The sequence below is a fragment of the Tinamus guttatus genome, unplaced genomic scaffold (genome assembly GCF_059628265.1).
Source record: "Tinamus guttatus ecotype Peru unplaced genomic scaffold, ASM5962826v1 Tinamus_guttatus_pri_ptg000619l, whole genome shotgun sequence".
Lineage (NCBI taxonomy): Eukaryota > Metazoa > Chordata > Aves > Tinamiformes > Tinamidae > Tinamus > Tinamus guttatus.
Window position 1 is genome coordinate 415167 of NW_028289153.1, and position 14888 is coordinate 430054.

Genomic DNA, 14888 nt, shown 5'->3' on the forward strand with positions numbered 1-14888 from the left:
CCTGCACCCGCTGCATGGCCCTGCGCAGATCTGCACCTTGTGATGCGGCGCTGCAACCCCTATAGAGCCCCTGCACGGCCCCAGGCAGCCCTGCACCCCCAGAAGGACCTACGCAGCCCCCACAACCCTGTGCTGCTGCCTCCCTACACATCCTGCTGGGCAGACTTGGGCAGTTCTGTGCAGCCCTGCACCCCTATAGAGCCCTATAGAGCCCCCTGGCCCAGCCCCATCGCAGCCCTGCTCTGCCCTATACAGCTCTGCCCTATACAACCCTTCCCCTACGTGCACAGTCCTGCACCTCGCCACCCAGCCCTGCAGCGCCCTATGGGGCCAGCCCCACGGTCCCCTATGGAGCTGTGCGCTGCCTCCCCCGCGCAGCCCCCGCACTGCCCCATATACAGCCCTGCCCAGGACCCCCCACATTGCCCTGCGCCCCCCAGGAGGGCCCGGCACCCTGCGCCCCCATAGCGCCCCTCTCCCCATATACAGACCCCATAGGGTCCCCTCTCCCCATAGACAGACCCCATTGCTCCCTGTGTGCCCCCATACTCCCCCTCTCTCCTCCCCATACACCCCTGTCTTATTTCCCTGTATATTCCGCTCTCTCCTTCCCCTACATCCTCTTTTCCCTCTCCCTGGACAGCCCCCTCTCCTCTCCATACCCCCCCACTCCTCCCTGTTTTCCTCCCTATAGAGCCCCTCTCTCCTCCCTACACGTCCCTCTCCCCCATACAGCCTCTTCTCTTCCCTGTACTTACCCTCAGCTCACACTACCCTCTCTCCCCTCCCCATTCCTGCCCTCCAATAAACCCCCTTTTTTCCTTACATCCCCCTCCCCATACATCCCCATATGTCCTTCTCCCCATAGATCCCCATACAACCCCCTCCCCATACATGCCCCTCCACATACATCCCCCTCCCCATACATGCCCCTCCGCACACATCCTCCTCCCCATCCATCCCTCTCCCCATACATCTCCCTTCCCCGTACACCCTGCCATACATCCCCCCATACATCCCCATACATCCTCCCCCCCATACGTCCCCATACATCCCCCTCCCTCCCCCTCCTCCCCACAGACCCCCCCCTCCCGCGAGCTCCTGCCCCCCGCCCCCGGTCCCCCCTTCCCGGTGCCCTCCCCCAGTGCCCCCCCCACCCCGGTGCCCCCCCCGGTCCCCCCGCCAGTGCCGCCCCCCTCCCGGTGCCCTCCCCTCGGCCCCCCCCCGGTGCCCTCCCCCGGTCCCCCCGGCCGGTGCCGCCCCCCCCGCTGGCCTCCCCCGCGGTGTCCTCCCCGCCCCGGTGCCCCCCCTCCCCCGGTCCCCCCTCCCGGTTCCCCCCCCCGGTTCCCCCCCCGCCGGTGCCGCCCCCCCCCGGTGCCCCCCCTCCCCCGGTCCCCTCTTCCCGGTGCCCTCCCCCCCGGTCCCCCCCGCCGGTGCCGCCCCCCCCTCCCGGTGCCCTCCCCCCCGGTCCCCCCCGCCGGTGCCGCGGCCCCGCCCGCCCCGCCCGCCCCGCGCAGCCCCGCGCAGCTCCGCAGTCCGGCGCAGCCCCGGCCGGGAGAAGATGGCGGATCGCGCCGAGATGTTCTCGCTCTCCACCTTCCACTCGCTCTCCCCGCCGGGATGCAGGTGAGAGCCGCCCCGGTACCGACAACGGCACCGGTACCGACACCGGTACCAGCATCCGCACCGAGCCCGGCCCGGCCGCCGCCGTGCAGCGGGGCTGCAGCTGGGCCCGGCGCTGCGGGCGGACCGGGGCTGCGGGCCCGGTGCGGCGGGGCCGGTGCGGGCCCGATGCGGAGCGGCGGGCGGGCCCGGGGCTGCGGCCGCGGCGCGGGGCGGCGGGGCCGGCGCTGCGGGGGGATCCGGCGCTGCGGGCGCGGCCCGGCCCGGCCCGGTGCGGCGCGGAGCCGCCCGGAGCGCCGGGCCCCGCTGCGGGCTCTGCGCGGCGCTGCCCTTGGCACCGGTACCGGCACCGGTACCGGGGAGGGGAGGAGAGCGGCGGCCCGGCCGCACGGAGGGCACCGCGTCCCCGCGCCCTGCGGGAGGTTCCGCCGCTCTCCCCTGTCTCCTCGTTCACCTTGGGACTCGCGGGACCGGGCCGGGCCGGGCCGGGCCGTGCCGGGGGGTGGCGGCGCGGGGACCGGCGGTGCCGTGTGCGGGGAGCGGCCCTGCCCTGTCCCTGTCGCTGTCCCCGTCCCTGGGCAGCGGCAGCACCCGGGCCTGCCCCGCCGCCCCCGAGAGCCGCGGGAGCGGCGCCCGCTGCGCCCCTTTGTTTGTGCCCTGTTGTCCTCCCGCACCACAGGGTTGTCCTCCCGCACCACGGTGTTGTCCTCCCGCTGCGCCGTGCCGTCCTTCTGCACCGTCCTCCCGCACCGTGGGGTTGTCTTCCCGCACCGTGGGGTTGTCCTCCCGCACCGTGGGGTTGTCCTCCCACATCACGGTGTTGTCCTCCCGCACCGCGGTGTTGTCCTCCCGCACCACGGTGTTGTCCTCCCGCATCGCGGTGTTGTCCTCCCGCGTCACGGTGTTGTCCTCCCGTGTCGTGGGGTTGTCCTCCCGCATCACGGTGTTGTCCTCCTGCACTGTCCTCCCGCATCACAGTGTTGTCCTCCCGCGTCGCGGTGTTGTCCTCCTGCACTGTCCTCCCGCATCACGGTGTTGTCCTCCCGCGGCGCCGCGCCGTCCTCCCGCACCGTCCTCCTGCAGCGCCGTGCTGTCCCCTGGCACCGCCGCACCGCCGTCCTCTTGCCCGGCTGCTCCGCACCGCACGGTGCCATCCAGCCCCCTGTGTCCCGGGGACCCTGGTGCCGGAACAGGGGGCATTGTGGGCTGGATCGGCCTGTTTGGGAAACCCGGCACAGGGCCCGGAGCGCGGGCTCCGCTCGCACCCGGCACGTGCCCGAGAGTTGTCCCCATGCCCCATCCGAGCGGGCCCATCGCTTCTGAGGTCACTTGCGGGGGACGTGGCGCTTGCTGGACCCGTCGCCCCTGGTCCCCTCCTGTGGCCCCACACAGGTCACCTTTCTGCAGGTCCCGTGGGAGCCGCAGGGCCCGGCTGCGGGATGGCCCTGCGCGGAGCAGGGAGCGCGGGTGCTGCAGGGTGGTGTCACCCATGGGTGGCCCTGCCTGGACCCTGGGATGTGCGAGGCCGGAGGGCGGCACGTGGGGCTGGATGGGAGCCGTGCCGGTGGATGGGAGCCATGCCGGCGGATGGGAGCTGTGCTGGTGGATGGGAGCCGTGCCGGTGGATGGGAGCTGTGCTGGTGGATGGGAGCCGTGCCGGTGGATGGGAGCCGGTGGATGGGAGCTGTGCCGGCGGATGGGAGCCGACGGATGGGATATGTGCCGGTGGATGGGAGCCAGTGGATGGGAGCTGTGCTGGTGGATGGGAGCTGTGCCGGCGGATGGGAGCCGTGCCGGCGGCAGGGCCAGCAGGAGCCTGAGCCGGCCTGGCCCAGCGCAGGGCAGGAGCCGGTGCCGGTGGCGCTGGGAAGGCCCGGGGAGCCGCGGTCCGGGCGGGAGGATGCGCATCTCGGTTGGTGGCTCCGGCCAGCGCCTCCGCTGGCTGCTTCCCAGGTCGTCCCTTTGCCAGGCCGCGCTGGGCCCTCGGGATGCGGCCGGTCCCCATCCGATCCGCCCTGCTCCCTCCCGCTCCCGCTTGGCACCCGCAGCGGTTCCCGGGGGCTGCGTTACCGGGTGGCCGAGTCCTCCCTGCTGTCCCCAGGGCGCCCCTGCCCTGCTGAGCCCGCAGGGCCGCTCGGGGCCCAGCCAGGCCTGGGGCTGTTGTGGGTATCGCAGCTCCTGCCCTCGCCGTGGTCCTGTCTGCAGGAACGAGGGCTCCTGCGCAGCGCGTGTCCAGCCGGGTCCCGCTGGATGCCCCCCTGCCCCGTTCCCACGGGTCCCGCTGGATCCCCTCCTGCCCCGTTCCCACGGGTCCCGCTGGATCCCCTCCTGCCCCGTTCCCACGGATCCCGCTGGATCCCCCTCCTGCCCCGTTCCCACGGGTCCCGCTGGATCCCCCCCCCTTGCCCCGTTCCCACGGATCCCGCTGGATCCCCCTCCTGCCCCGTTCCCACGGATCCCGCTGGATCCCCCCCTGCCCCGTTCCCACGGATCCCGCTGGATCCCCCCCCTGCCCCGTTCCCACGGGTCCCGCTGGATCCCCTCCTGCCCCGTTCCCACGGATCCCGCTGGATCCCCTCCTGCCCCGTTCCCACGGGTCCCGCTGGATCCCCCCCCGCCCCGTTCCCACGGATCCGCTGGATCCCCCTCCTGCCCGTTCCCACGGGTCCCGCTGGATCCCCTCCTGCCCCGTTCCCACGGGTCCCGCTGGATCCCCCCCCTGCCCCGTTCCCACGGGTCCCGCTGGATCCCCTCCTGCCCCGTTCCCACCCGCTGCTTCTCTGCGTCCCCTCTGTCCTTGTGCGCTGGGGACGCGGCCGCAGCGGTTCCCCTTGCACCCTGTCCGTCCCGCTCGCGGCCGCGGCTCCTCCGTCCGCCTGGCTCGGGCAGGAGCGCGCGGCGGTGCAGGACCCTGGGGAGCGGGGAGGAATCCCTGCGGAGCCCCTGTGCGCTGCGGGCTCCAAGATGCAGCGTGCTGGGAGCGGGGTCCGTGGGCAGCGGGGATCCATGGGCAGCGGGGGGCCATGGGCAGCGGGGATCCATGGGGAGCAGGGAGTCTATGGGCAGCCTAGGATCTGTGGGGAGCAGGGGTCCATGGAGCGGGGGTCCATGGGGAGCGGGGATCCATGGAGCAGGGGTCAGTGGGCAGCAGGAATCCGTGGGCAGGGGGGATCTGTGGGCAGTGGGGATCCATGGAGCAGGGGTCCGTGGGGAGCAGGGGATCCATGGGGAGCAGGGGTCCATGGAGCAAGGGTCCATGGAGCAGGGGTCCGTGGGGAGCGGGGGTCCGTGGGCAGTGGGGATCTGTGTGCAGTGGGGATCCATGGAGCAGGGGTCTGTGGGGAGCAGGGTCCGTGGGGAGCAGGGCCCGTGGGATGCCCGCCCTGCTGCCGGAGGCCGCGGCAGCGCGGAGCCGTGTCCTTGCTGGGCTCCCTGTGCCGCCTGCGGAACCCGCTTGGGCCAGCGCCAGCGCCGGGCGCAGCCGGGCCCAGCACTCCCAGCGCACCCGTGTCCCGCCCGGCGCAGCGCCCGCCGCGCTGGAGGCCACGTCCCCGCGGGCCCCCCGGCATCGCGCAGTGCCTGCGGGTCTCGGGGACGTCGTCCCCTTGGGGGGAGCCGTGCGCGATGCTCGAGCGGGGACGGGCGCAGGGTTCCCGGCTGCAGCCGGCCTTGCAGGGCCGGTGTCCGCGTGGCGCCTCTCCGCGGCGCCGGCCTCGGCGCTGCTCCCGCTGCCCTTCCCGCGCCTGCGCCCGCGGAGCGCCGTCGCAGCGCGAGCGCAGCCGGGAGAAGCGTCCGGGGAGCCGAGCCCAAAATAGCGCGGAGCATCCCGTGTGGCCGCGGCCGCGTTGCGCGGCGCTCCGGCGGGAGCCGCACCGGGAGCACCGGGAGCACCGGGAGCACCAGGAGCACTGGGAACACCGGGAACACGCTGGGCTCCTCTCCCACACCCGCCCCACATCGTCCCCTCCATGGCACCGGCATCCGTGCCGGCCCCGGCAGAGCCGACCCAGCGTGCTGGTGCTCCCAATGCGGGACCGGGACCGGTGCCGCGCGGGCACCTCTCCGCCACGGCCCCCAGCCCCACGTGCCCGGGCCGCGGCCCACGGAGCTATCGCTGCCCCGGGAAGGGGAGCGCAGCCTCGGGCACGGCCCCTCGGCATGGCAGCTGTGCGGGGTTCGGAGCCATCTCGCTGGCCTACTTCTGGGAATTATGTGATTAGGGGAAAATCTGCAAAAGCAGAGCGAGCTCCGGCAGCCGGATCTGCGAGAGGAGCTGGAAAATGGGAGCTGGGGTAAAAATAGAAGCAGAGGCAGCAAAACTGCCGGACTGGGCTCTAACCCAGGCGCAGCGGCACCAGCACGCGGCCCAGCGAGCAGCCGGGTGCATCCAGAGGATGCTCCAGGATGCTCCGGGCTCCCCTGCCCCCTGATCCTGCCGGGCCCGCAGGGTCTCTATGCGCCCAGCAGCGCACACTAAATACTGGCCAGAAATGCTCAGTTTCCCTTTATCCAATGGAAAATCCCGCAGTTTCTTTATTTCAGAGCAGTTTTATTCCCCGCCCTGCAGCAGTGTTGGTTTCCTTGACATCCTTCCCGCTGTTGGGGAAGGGGATAGTTTTGCCTCTGGCCAGCCTGGCCCCGGTGCCCTCGAGCCGCTGGGAAACCTCTGCTCACTCGCTGCACTGCGAGCACCGTGCGCCCCGTATACGAGCACCGTGCACGAGCACCGTGCACCACGCGCGAGCACCGCGTGTAATGTGAGCACCACGTGAGTGCCATGCACGAGCACCGTGCACACTGTGAGCACCACGTGTGAGCACCACATGCGAGCACCGTGCACTGCGCGTGAGCACCGTATGCGAGCACCACGCACGAGCACCGTGCACACTGTGAGCACCCTGTGTGAGCACCACTCCATGAGCACCACTCTGTGAGCACCGTGCACACTGTGAGCACCACGCACGAGCACCGTGCACAAACACCATGCACAAGCACCACTCCGTGAGCACCATATGCACTGCGAGCACCTCGCGCGAGCACTGCTCCTTGAGCACCCTGCACGAGCACTGCTCCATGAGCACCATGCACCATGCATGCTGTGAGCACCATGCACGAGCACCGTGCACGAGCACCGCTCCATGAGCACCATGCACCGTGCATGCTATGAGCACCATGCACGAGCACCGTGCACAAGCACCGCTCCAAGCACCATGCATGAGCACCGCTCCATGAGCACCATGCACGAGCACTGCTCCATGAGCACCGCTCCATGAACACCATGCACCGTGCATGCTATGAGCACCATGCACGAGCACCGCTCCGTGAGCACCATGCACGAGTACCACTCCATGAGCACCATGCACCGTGCATGCTATGAGCACCATGCACGAGCACCGCTCCGTGAGCACCATGCACGAGTACCACTCCATGAGCACCATGCACCGTGCATGCTATGAGCACCATGCACGAGCACCGCTCCGTGAGCACCATGCACGAGTACCACTCCATGAGCACCATGCACCGTGCATGCTATGAGCATCATGCACGAGCACCGCTCCGTGAGCACCATGCACGAGTACCACTCCATGAGCACCGCTCCATGAGCACCATGCACGAGCACTGCTCCATGAGCTCCGCTCCATGAACACCATGCACCGTGCATGCTGTGAGCACCATGCACGAGCACCATGCACGAGCACCGTGCATGAGCACTGCTCCGTGAGCACTGTGCCGTCAGCACCGCGCCGGCCGGTGGGCAAAGCGCCGGTGCCAGCGTCGCTCTGGTCCAGGCTCATGTGGGGCCAATCCCCAGTCCCGGGGAGCAGCCACGCGCCCTCATCCCGGCACAGCCGAGTCCCCGTTCTTTCCCGGGCCACGCGCCACGTTGGTGTCGAGGGTTGCGCTGGGCAGGATACGGGCAGCGGCGCCACGCGGCTCCCCGGCGCTGGGCATCCCCTGCCCTGGTGTGCGGGGCGCTCAGCAGGAAAGCGGCAGTGGTGGCACCGGCTCCGTCCCGCCGCGATGCCGCGTCCCCGGGCACAGCCCCGTCCCCGAACCTGCGGTTTCCCTGCAGGCCCCCCCAGGACATCAGCCTGGAGGAGTTCGACGACGAGGACCTGTCGGAGATCACGGACGACTGCGGCATCGGCCTCAACTACGACTCGGACCACTACGAGAAGGTGCGGGTGGTGGCGCGCGCTCCGAGCCCGCGCGGTGCCGGGGCCGCGGGCAGGGGCCGTGCCGGGGCCTCGCCGCGCTCAGCCGCGCGCTCCCCGCAGGACTGCCTGGCGCTGGAGCGCAGCGAGCAGCCGCAGCCCGTCTGCACCTTCCAGGATGACTTCCAGGAGTTCGAGATGATCGACGACAACGAGGAGGAGGAGGAGGCGGAGGAGGAAGGCGAGGAGGGCGAGGGCGAGGGCCACGGGCTGGAGGCGCCGCCGTCGCCCTCGGCGTCGCCCATCCCCTCGCCCGCTGCGGAGGAGACGCAGAAGCACCGGCCCACGACGCTGAACCTGACGGCGCCGGGCACCCAGGTGAGCTGCGGCCCCGCGCGCGGCCAGCGGCCACCGGGGCGTCCCCTGCGCCCATGGGGTGGCACCGGGAGCCCGTGGCCAGTGGGGTGTCCCGTGTCCCCGTGCGCGGAGCGCTCTGGGGTGCGCGTGCGGCCCTGGGGCTCTCTGCATGGGGAGAGCTGCAGGGCGCTAGCGCTGCCGCTCGGTGTGTGGCACAGCGGGGCCTCGTGTGCAAGGCGCCTTGCACGGCATCCAGTGCTGTACATGCATGTGCAAGCGTACTCACGTGTGTGTGCAAGCGTGTGTGCATGCGTGTGCAAGCATGCAATGTGTGTGCAAGTGTGCACATGCCTGTGCAAGGGTGTGTGCATGCATGTGCAAGTGTGCTCGTGTGTGTGCAAGCATGCACACACCTGTGCAAGTGTGTGTGCATGTGAGTGCAAGCATGCACGTGTGTGCAAGAGTGCAAGCATGTACGTGAGTGCAAGCATGCACGTGTGCGCCTGCTGCCTCCCTCCTCCCGCAGCGCCGGGGGCTCCGCGGTGCCGCCGCAGGGTGTCCCCGCGCCGCTGCGGCGGGCGGCAGGGCCGGGCGCAGGCGCGGAGCGTGGGCAGCCGCGCGCGGCGCCGCCGCCATCCGGCACCGTTGCCATGGAGCCGGGGGCGGCCGGGGCTCCGCCGCCTCCGCCGGGGTGCCCGGGATGCCCGCGGCGGGGGCGGCCGCGCGGGGCCGTCCCGGTGCATGGAGGCGGCGGGGGGATCCCAGGCCCGCGCAGGCCGCCCGTGCGCGGCCGCACGTCGCGCCGGCCCCGGCGCTAATCCCCACCGCCCCGCGGGATTAGCGCTGCCGGCTGCTCCCCGCCGCACTAATCTCGGCCCCGCGGCGCTGCCAACCCCGACCCTGCCTTCCCCCTCGCGCCGCCGGCCCAGGGCGCTGGGGCTGTCTCGGCTCTGATCCCGATTAGCCCCTGGGCCAAGTCCCTGGGGAGCCCCGTGGCCCAGCGTGGGGTGGCCCCGCGGTGGGACGTGGACGTGGACGTGGTGCTGCGGTGGTGGCAGGTCCTGGGGTGGCACCGTGGTGGGGAGGCCCTGGGTCGGGGTGTGGACACGCGATGGTGCCGTGGAGGTGGCTGGTGGCACCGTGGTTGAGTGACCTTGGGATGATGCTGTGCTCACGACTCCATGGTGATGGTTTTCCCAGGAGAGGTGTCACCGTGGGGGGGTGGCCCTGGTGAGTGACCAAGGGGTGGTGCCGTGGCCGTGACGCCATGGTCTGGTCCCAAGAGAGGTGTCACCATGGTTAGGTGGCCATGGGTGACACCATGGTGATGGCTGCTCCCAAGAGAGGTGTCACCATGGTTAGGTGGCCACGGGTGAGTGATGCCATGGTGGTGGCTGCTCCCAGGAGAGGTGTCACTGTGGTGGGGTGGCCCTGGTGAGTGACCGAGGGGTGGTGCTGTGGCCGTGACGCCATGGTCTGGTCCCATGCAAGGTGTCACCATGGTTAGGTGGCTGTGGGTGAGTGATGCCATGGCGATGGCTGGTCCCAGGAGAGGTGTCACCATGGTTAGGTGGCCATGGCTGAGTGACGCCATGGTGGTGGCTGGTCCCATGCAAGGTGTCACCATGGTTAGGTGGCTGTGGGTGAGTGATGCCATGGTGGTGGCTGGTCCCATGCAAGGTGTCACCATGGTTAGGTGGCCCTGGGTGAGTGATGCCATGGTGGTGGCTGCTCCCAGGAGAGGTGTCACCGTGGTTAGGTGGCCATGGGTGACACCATGGTGATGGCTGCTCCCAGGAGAGGTGTCACCGTGGTTAGGTGGCCATGGGTGAGTGACGCCACGGTGGTGGCTGGTTCCGTGCAAGGTGTCACCACAGTGGGGAGGCCCTGGGCGAGGCGGTGCGCGTGGGTGGTGCCACAGCCGTGGCTGGTCCCGTGTGGGGTGGCACCATGGTGGGGCGGCCCCAGGCCTGGCACGCGGCCGTCCCGCTGCCGTCCTCGTCCCCGGTGGCGCGTCCGCAGCCTGGGTCCTCCTTCCGCAGGACTCGCTGAACAACAACGGCGGCTACGCGCCGCCCGCGCCGGCGCTGCGCACCTCCTGGCAGGACGCGCTGCTGCTCTCCTCGTCCTCGTCCTCGTCCTCCTCCTCGCACGCCGGTGAGTGCCGCGGCCGCGGGGAGCGCGCGCGGGTGCCGGCTGCGCCGCGGCGCTCACACGGCCCCGCTGCATCCGCAGGCCGCGCGTCCCCGCACTCCTGCCTGCAGGACGGGCCCTGTCCCGACAGCCGCCGCGGCCCCGGAGAGGCGGCGCCGGCCCCGCGGCCGCCGGCCCGGCCCGACACGGAGGGCAACGGGCCGCGAACGGCGGCGCAGGGGAGCCCGGCGCCCGCCGGCGAGGACGTCAACATGAACATCATCGCGGCGCCGCCGCGGCCGCCCCCGCGCCGCCGCCCGCCGCCCCCCGCGCCGCCCCGCAGCCCCGCGCCGCCCCGCGCCGCGCCGGGGGCCGGCGACACGGGGAGCCCGGCCGCGGGGGACGCGCCGGGCCCGGCGGAGCCGCTCAGCTCGGACGGCGAGGGCCCCCCGCGCGGCCGCCCCGCGGGCTCCTCCGAGACCACGTCGCCCTCCTCGGACCCCGGCATCGAGGCCGACCTCACGAGCAGGAACGCCAAGGCCTTCCCGCCGTGCGGGCGGCACGGCGAGGAGCTCAGCTCGCCCGGCTCCGACTCGGACGTGGAGGGCGAGCTGGAGGCGGCCTTCGCCTCGGGGCGCCTCGTCAGCAACATGATCTCCTCCATCTCGGAGACGGAGCTGGACCTGAGCAGCGACAGCAGCAGCGGCCGCTCCTCGCACCTCACCAACTCCATCGAGGAGGCCAGCTCGCCCACGTCGGAGGCCGAGCTGGAGACGGAGCTGGAGGCGCCCGGCCTCATGGGCATCAAGGACTCGCTGCTGCTGGACAAGGGCAAGGAGGAGCAGGAGACGCTGGAGCGGGAGCTGCCGGTGAGCGCGGTGCTGACGCGGGAGAGCCTGGCCGAGCTGAAGATGGAGACCTACTACGACAGCCTGAACCCGGAGGACTCCTCCGCGCCCCCGGGCCACACCGAGGTGTCCGCGTCCAGCCCCCTGGACCTGAAGATCGACCCGGACCACAGCCTGGAGAGCATCCGGCGCTCCTTCTACCTGCCCGTGGGGCCCAAGCTCATGCCCGAGGCGGACGACGAGGACAACAGCGAGTACGACTCCGACTCGGAGTCGGAGCCCGACCTCAGCGAGGACTCGGACTCGCCCTGGCTGCTCAGCAACCTCGTCAACAAGATGATCTCGGAGGGCTCCTACCCCATCAAGTGCCCGGACGAGTGCTTCCAGCAGACGCACTCGCTCTGCGACACCATCTCCCCGGCCTCCGACCTGGAGCCCGAGCTGCTGAGCGAGGCGCTGGACGCGGAGCCCGTCCCGCGGGGCCCGGCGGGCGGCGCGGCCGAGCCGGGGACGCCGCCGCGCTCCCCGCGCAGCATCGAGCTGGTGGACATGGAGACGCTGCGCAGCTCCCTGCAGCGCGCCGAGGCCGAGCGCTCCCCGCGCGCCGCCGACCCGGGGCCCTTCCTCTTCCTGAGCAACCCCACCAACGACACCATCGCCCCCGCGTTCCCGGGGCGCCCCGCCGCCCTCGACCGCCTGGGCGGCTCCCAGGGCCCGGCCTCCTTCGGCCACTGCACGGGGCCGCCCCGCGGGGCCGGCCCGCGCGGCTCCCCCGGCGGCACCGACGCCGCCGCCGCCAACGGGGAGCCCCCGGCCAGCCCCAAGGACTGGGCCATCGACAAGGACCTGGACTCGGGCATCCTGGAGGACAACGACATGATCGACGACGTCCGGTTAGAGCCGCTGGGGCCGGACGCCGACGCCTTCCCGCCCGCCCTGGACGTCTCCACCGCCAAGACCAACCGCTGCTTCACCATGGCCTACTCCACGGACGAGGACGAGGCGCCCTACCTGGGCGGCCTGAAGGGCTCCCCCTTCCCCGAGGACCCGCAGGGCTTCGGGGGGGACCTGCCGCCCTCGCCGGCCCCCGAGGCGCTGGAGCCGCGGGCGCTGGACGAGTCCCTGGCCTACGACTCGGTGAAGTACACGCTGGTGGTGGACGAGCACACGCAGCTGGAGCTGGTGAGCCTGCGGCGCTGCACCTCGGTGCTCAGCGACGACAGCGACCTGCTGCGCGCCTGCGACCACTGCGACCTGGAGGACGAGGCGGCCTTCGGCGACGGGCTGCCGGCCCCCGACGCGCAGAGCTCCTCCGAGGACTCGTCCCCCGAGGCCGACCTGCAGTTCTCCAAGAAGTTCCTCAACGTCTTCGTCAACAGCACGTCCCGCTCCTCCAGTAAGCGCCGCGCCGGGACATGGTGCCGGCGTGCTCCGCCGCGGTGTCCACCATCCTGGGCATGGGGCGGCAGCGGGGGACGGTCCGTGGGTCCCCAGCGGGTCCTGGCGCGTGCTGCGGTGCGATGCAGCAGGACGCCCCGGCGCGGAGCGGGCGCTCTGGGTCCTCCACCCGCTGCAGCCGCCTCTGCCCGCAGGCACCGAGTCCTTCGGGCTGTTCTCCTGCATGGTGAACGGGGAGGAGCGGGAGCAGACGCACCGCGCCGTGTTCAGGTGAGCAGCGCGCCGGGGCGCCGGGGGGCTCGCCAGCGCCGGGAGCGCCCTCCTTCCACCGCCGCTGCCCGCAGGTTCATCCCGCGCCACGAGGACGAGCTGGAGCTGGACGTGGACGACCCCATCCTGGTGGAGCTGGAGGAGGACGACTACTGGTACCGGGGCTACAACATGCGGACGGGGGAGAGGGGCATCTTCCCCGCCTTCTACGCCCACGAGGTCGTCGGCCAGGCCCGCGACGTGGCCGGTAGGGCAGGGCCCGGCCGGGCTCGCGGCGCCGGGCAGCGCTCGCCCCGGGCTCCCTCCCGCGGCGCCCGGGCCCGCGCGGCAGCGCCCGCTGCTCCGCTCGCAGGGCTCAAGAGGAACCCGTGCTGGGTGGAGCGCTTCAACGTGCAGTTCCTGGGCTCCGTGGAGGTGCCCTACCACCAGGGCAACGGCATCCTCTGCGCCGCCATGCAGAAGGTGAGGCCGGCGGCGCGGGGCTCGCCAGCGCCCCGGCCGGGGACGCAGACCCGCGCCAAGGTGCCCCGGCTGACGGCCCGTCCCGCGTGCCCAGATTGCCACCACCAGGAAGCTGACGGTGCATCGACCTGGAGATCACGCTGGGCAGGGGCGATGCAAGCTCAGCCTCACTGGTGGAACGAGTACAGCCGGGACGAGGGAGTGCGGCGCCGGGCACCTGGCAGCGGGGTCTGCGTCCCGGCCGGGGCGCCCTGGCGCTGCAGCCGCGCGGCCTCCCTTCTGCATTGAGCGGTGCAGCCACTTCTTCCAGATGAAGAACATCTCCTTCTGCGGGTGCCACCCCCGGAACAGCTGGTGAGGGCCCATCCTGCCCACGCGGGACCCCCGCGCCACCCCGCGCCCCGGGGCCTGTCCTGCTGCGGCGCTGCCCTCCCTGTGGGTCCCCGTCGCCCCTGGGCGATGCGGGACGGGGGGTCCCGGGCTGGGCCATGGGGCAGGGCCGGGGGCCGCGGCGCTCACCCTGCCCTCCCGCTGCAGCTACTTCGGGTTCATCACCAAGCACCCGGTGCTGAGCCGCTTCGCCTGCCACGTGTTCGTCTCGCAGGAATCCATGCGGCACGTGGCCGAGTGCGTCGGGTAAGGCGGCGCCGGGACGGCGCCAGGACGGATACAGGGGACGTGCTGGGGTTGGCACTAGGCCGGTACATGGGGATGGGTTTGGGGACTGTGCTGGGGCTGTCACCAGGCTGGGGACACGGGGACGGTTCTGGGGGCTGTGCTGTGGTTGTCATCGGGCTGGGGACATGGGGACGGGTCTGGGGGCTGTGCTGGGGTCGTCACTGGGCCAGGACACGGGGACGGGTCTGGGGACTGTGCTGGGGTTGTCACTGGGCTGGGGACATGGGGATGGGTTGGGGGGCCATGCTGGGCCTGTCACCGGGCTGGGGACACGGGGATGGGTCTGGGGGCTATGCTGGGGTTGTCACCGGGCTGGGGACATGGGGACGGGTTTGGGGGCCGTGCTGGGGCTGTCACCAGGCTGGGGACATGGGGATGGGTCTGGTGGCCGTGCTGGGCCCGTCACCGGGATGGGGACACGGGGATGGGTCTGGAGGCCATGCTGGGGCTGTCACCGGGCTGGGGACATGGGGACGGGTTTGGGGGCCGTGCTGGGGCTGTCACCGGGCTGGGGACATGGGGACGGGTCTGGCCGTGCTGCACTGGCGGCAGCCCCATGGGCATCCCCCTTGCCTCGCAGCCGGGCGTTCCAGGAGTACTACCAGGAGCACCTGGAATACGCGTGCCCCACAGAGGACATCTACCTGGAGTAGCGCCCCGCGCCGCCCCGCGCCCCTCCAGCGCCGCCCCCGCCAGTGCCCGGCCCCCCGCACCGCCCCGGTACCGCCCCGGCCCGGCCCGGTACCGCCCTGGTACCGCCCTGGTACCGCCCCGGCCCGGCCCGGTACCGCCCTGGTACCGCCCTGGTACCGCCCTGGTACCGCCCCGGCCCGGTCCGGTACCGCCCCCGCCCGGTACCGCCCCGGCCCCGCCCCGGCCCGGCCTGGCACCGCCCCGGCTCGGCCCGGCTCGGCCCGGCCCGCCCCGGCCGCGGCCGCTGCATGAGCGAGGCCGGGGGCTCCGC

The 14888-nt window shown here is 72.1% G+C and overlaps 1 protein-coding gene across 1 annotated transcript; it reads left to right on the plus strand.

The window, feature by feature from the left end:
* Positions 1 to 1494: 1494 nt before the first annotated feature.
* On the plus strand, positions 1495 to 14584 carry MAPK8IP2 (mitogen-activated protein kinase 8 interacting protein 2). The gene is made up of 11 exons (XM_088535196.1): positions 1495 to 1626; positions 7697 to 7802; positions 7902 to 8156; positions 10178 to 10292; positions 10371 to 12512; positions 12709 to 12784; positions 12859 to 13031; positions 13137 to 13246; positions 13341 to 13600; positions 13784 to 13882; positions 14505 to 14584. Exons 1-11 carry the CDS (start codon positions 1562 to 1564, stop codon positions 14575 to 14577), a joined length of 3474 nt encoding a protein of 1157 aa, XP_088391322.1. The 5' UTR covers positions 1495 to 1561; the 3' UTR covers positions 14578 to 14584.
* Positions 14585 to 14888: the final 304 nt, after the last annotated feature.

What these genes read in the sequence shown, in the direction of transcription:
- MAPK8IP2 (XM_088535196.1), top strand. Translation starts at nt 1,562, where the DNA reads ATGGCGGATCGCGCCGAGATGTTCTCGCTCTCCACCTTCCACTCGCTC. An exon ending in TGACGGCGCCGGGCACCCAG is followed by an intron (nt 8,157 to 10,177) that starts GTGAGCTGCGGC and finishes CTCCTTCCGCAG; the next exon opens with GACTCGCTGAACAACAACGG. An exon ending in CCAGGCCCGCGACGTGGCCG is followed by an intron (nt 13,032 to 13,136) that starts GTAGGGCAGGGC and finishes CTCCGCTCGCAG; the next exon opens with GGCTCAAGAGGAACCCGTGC.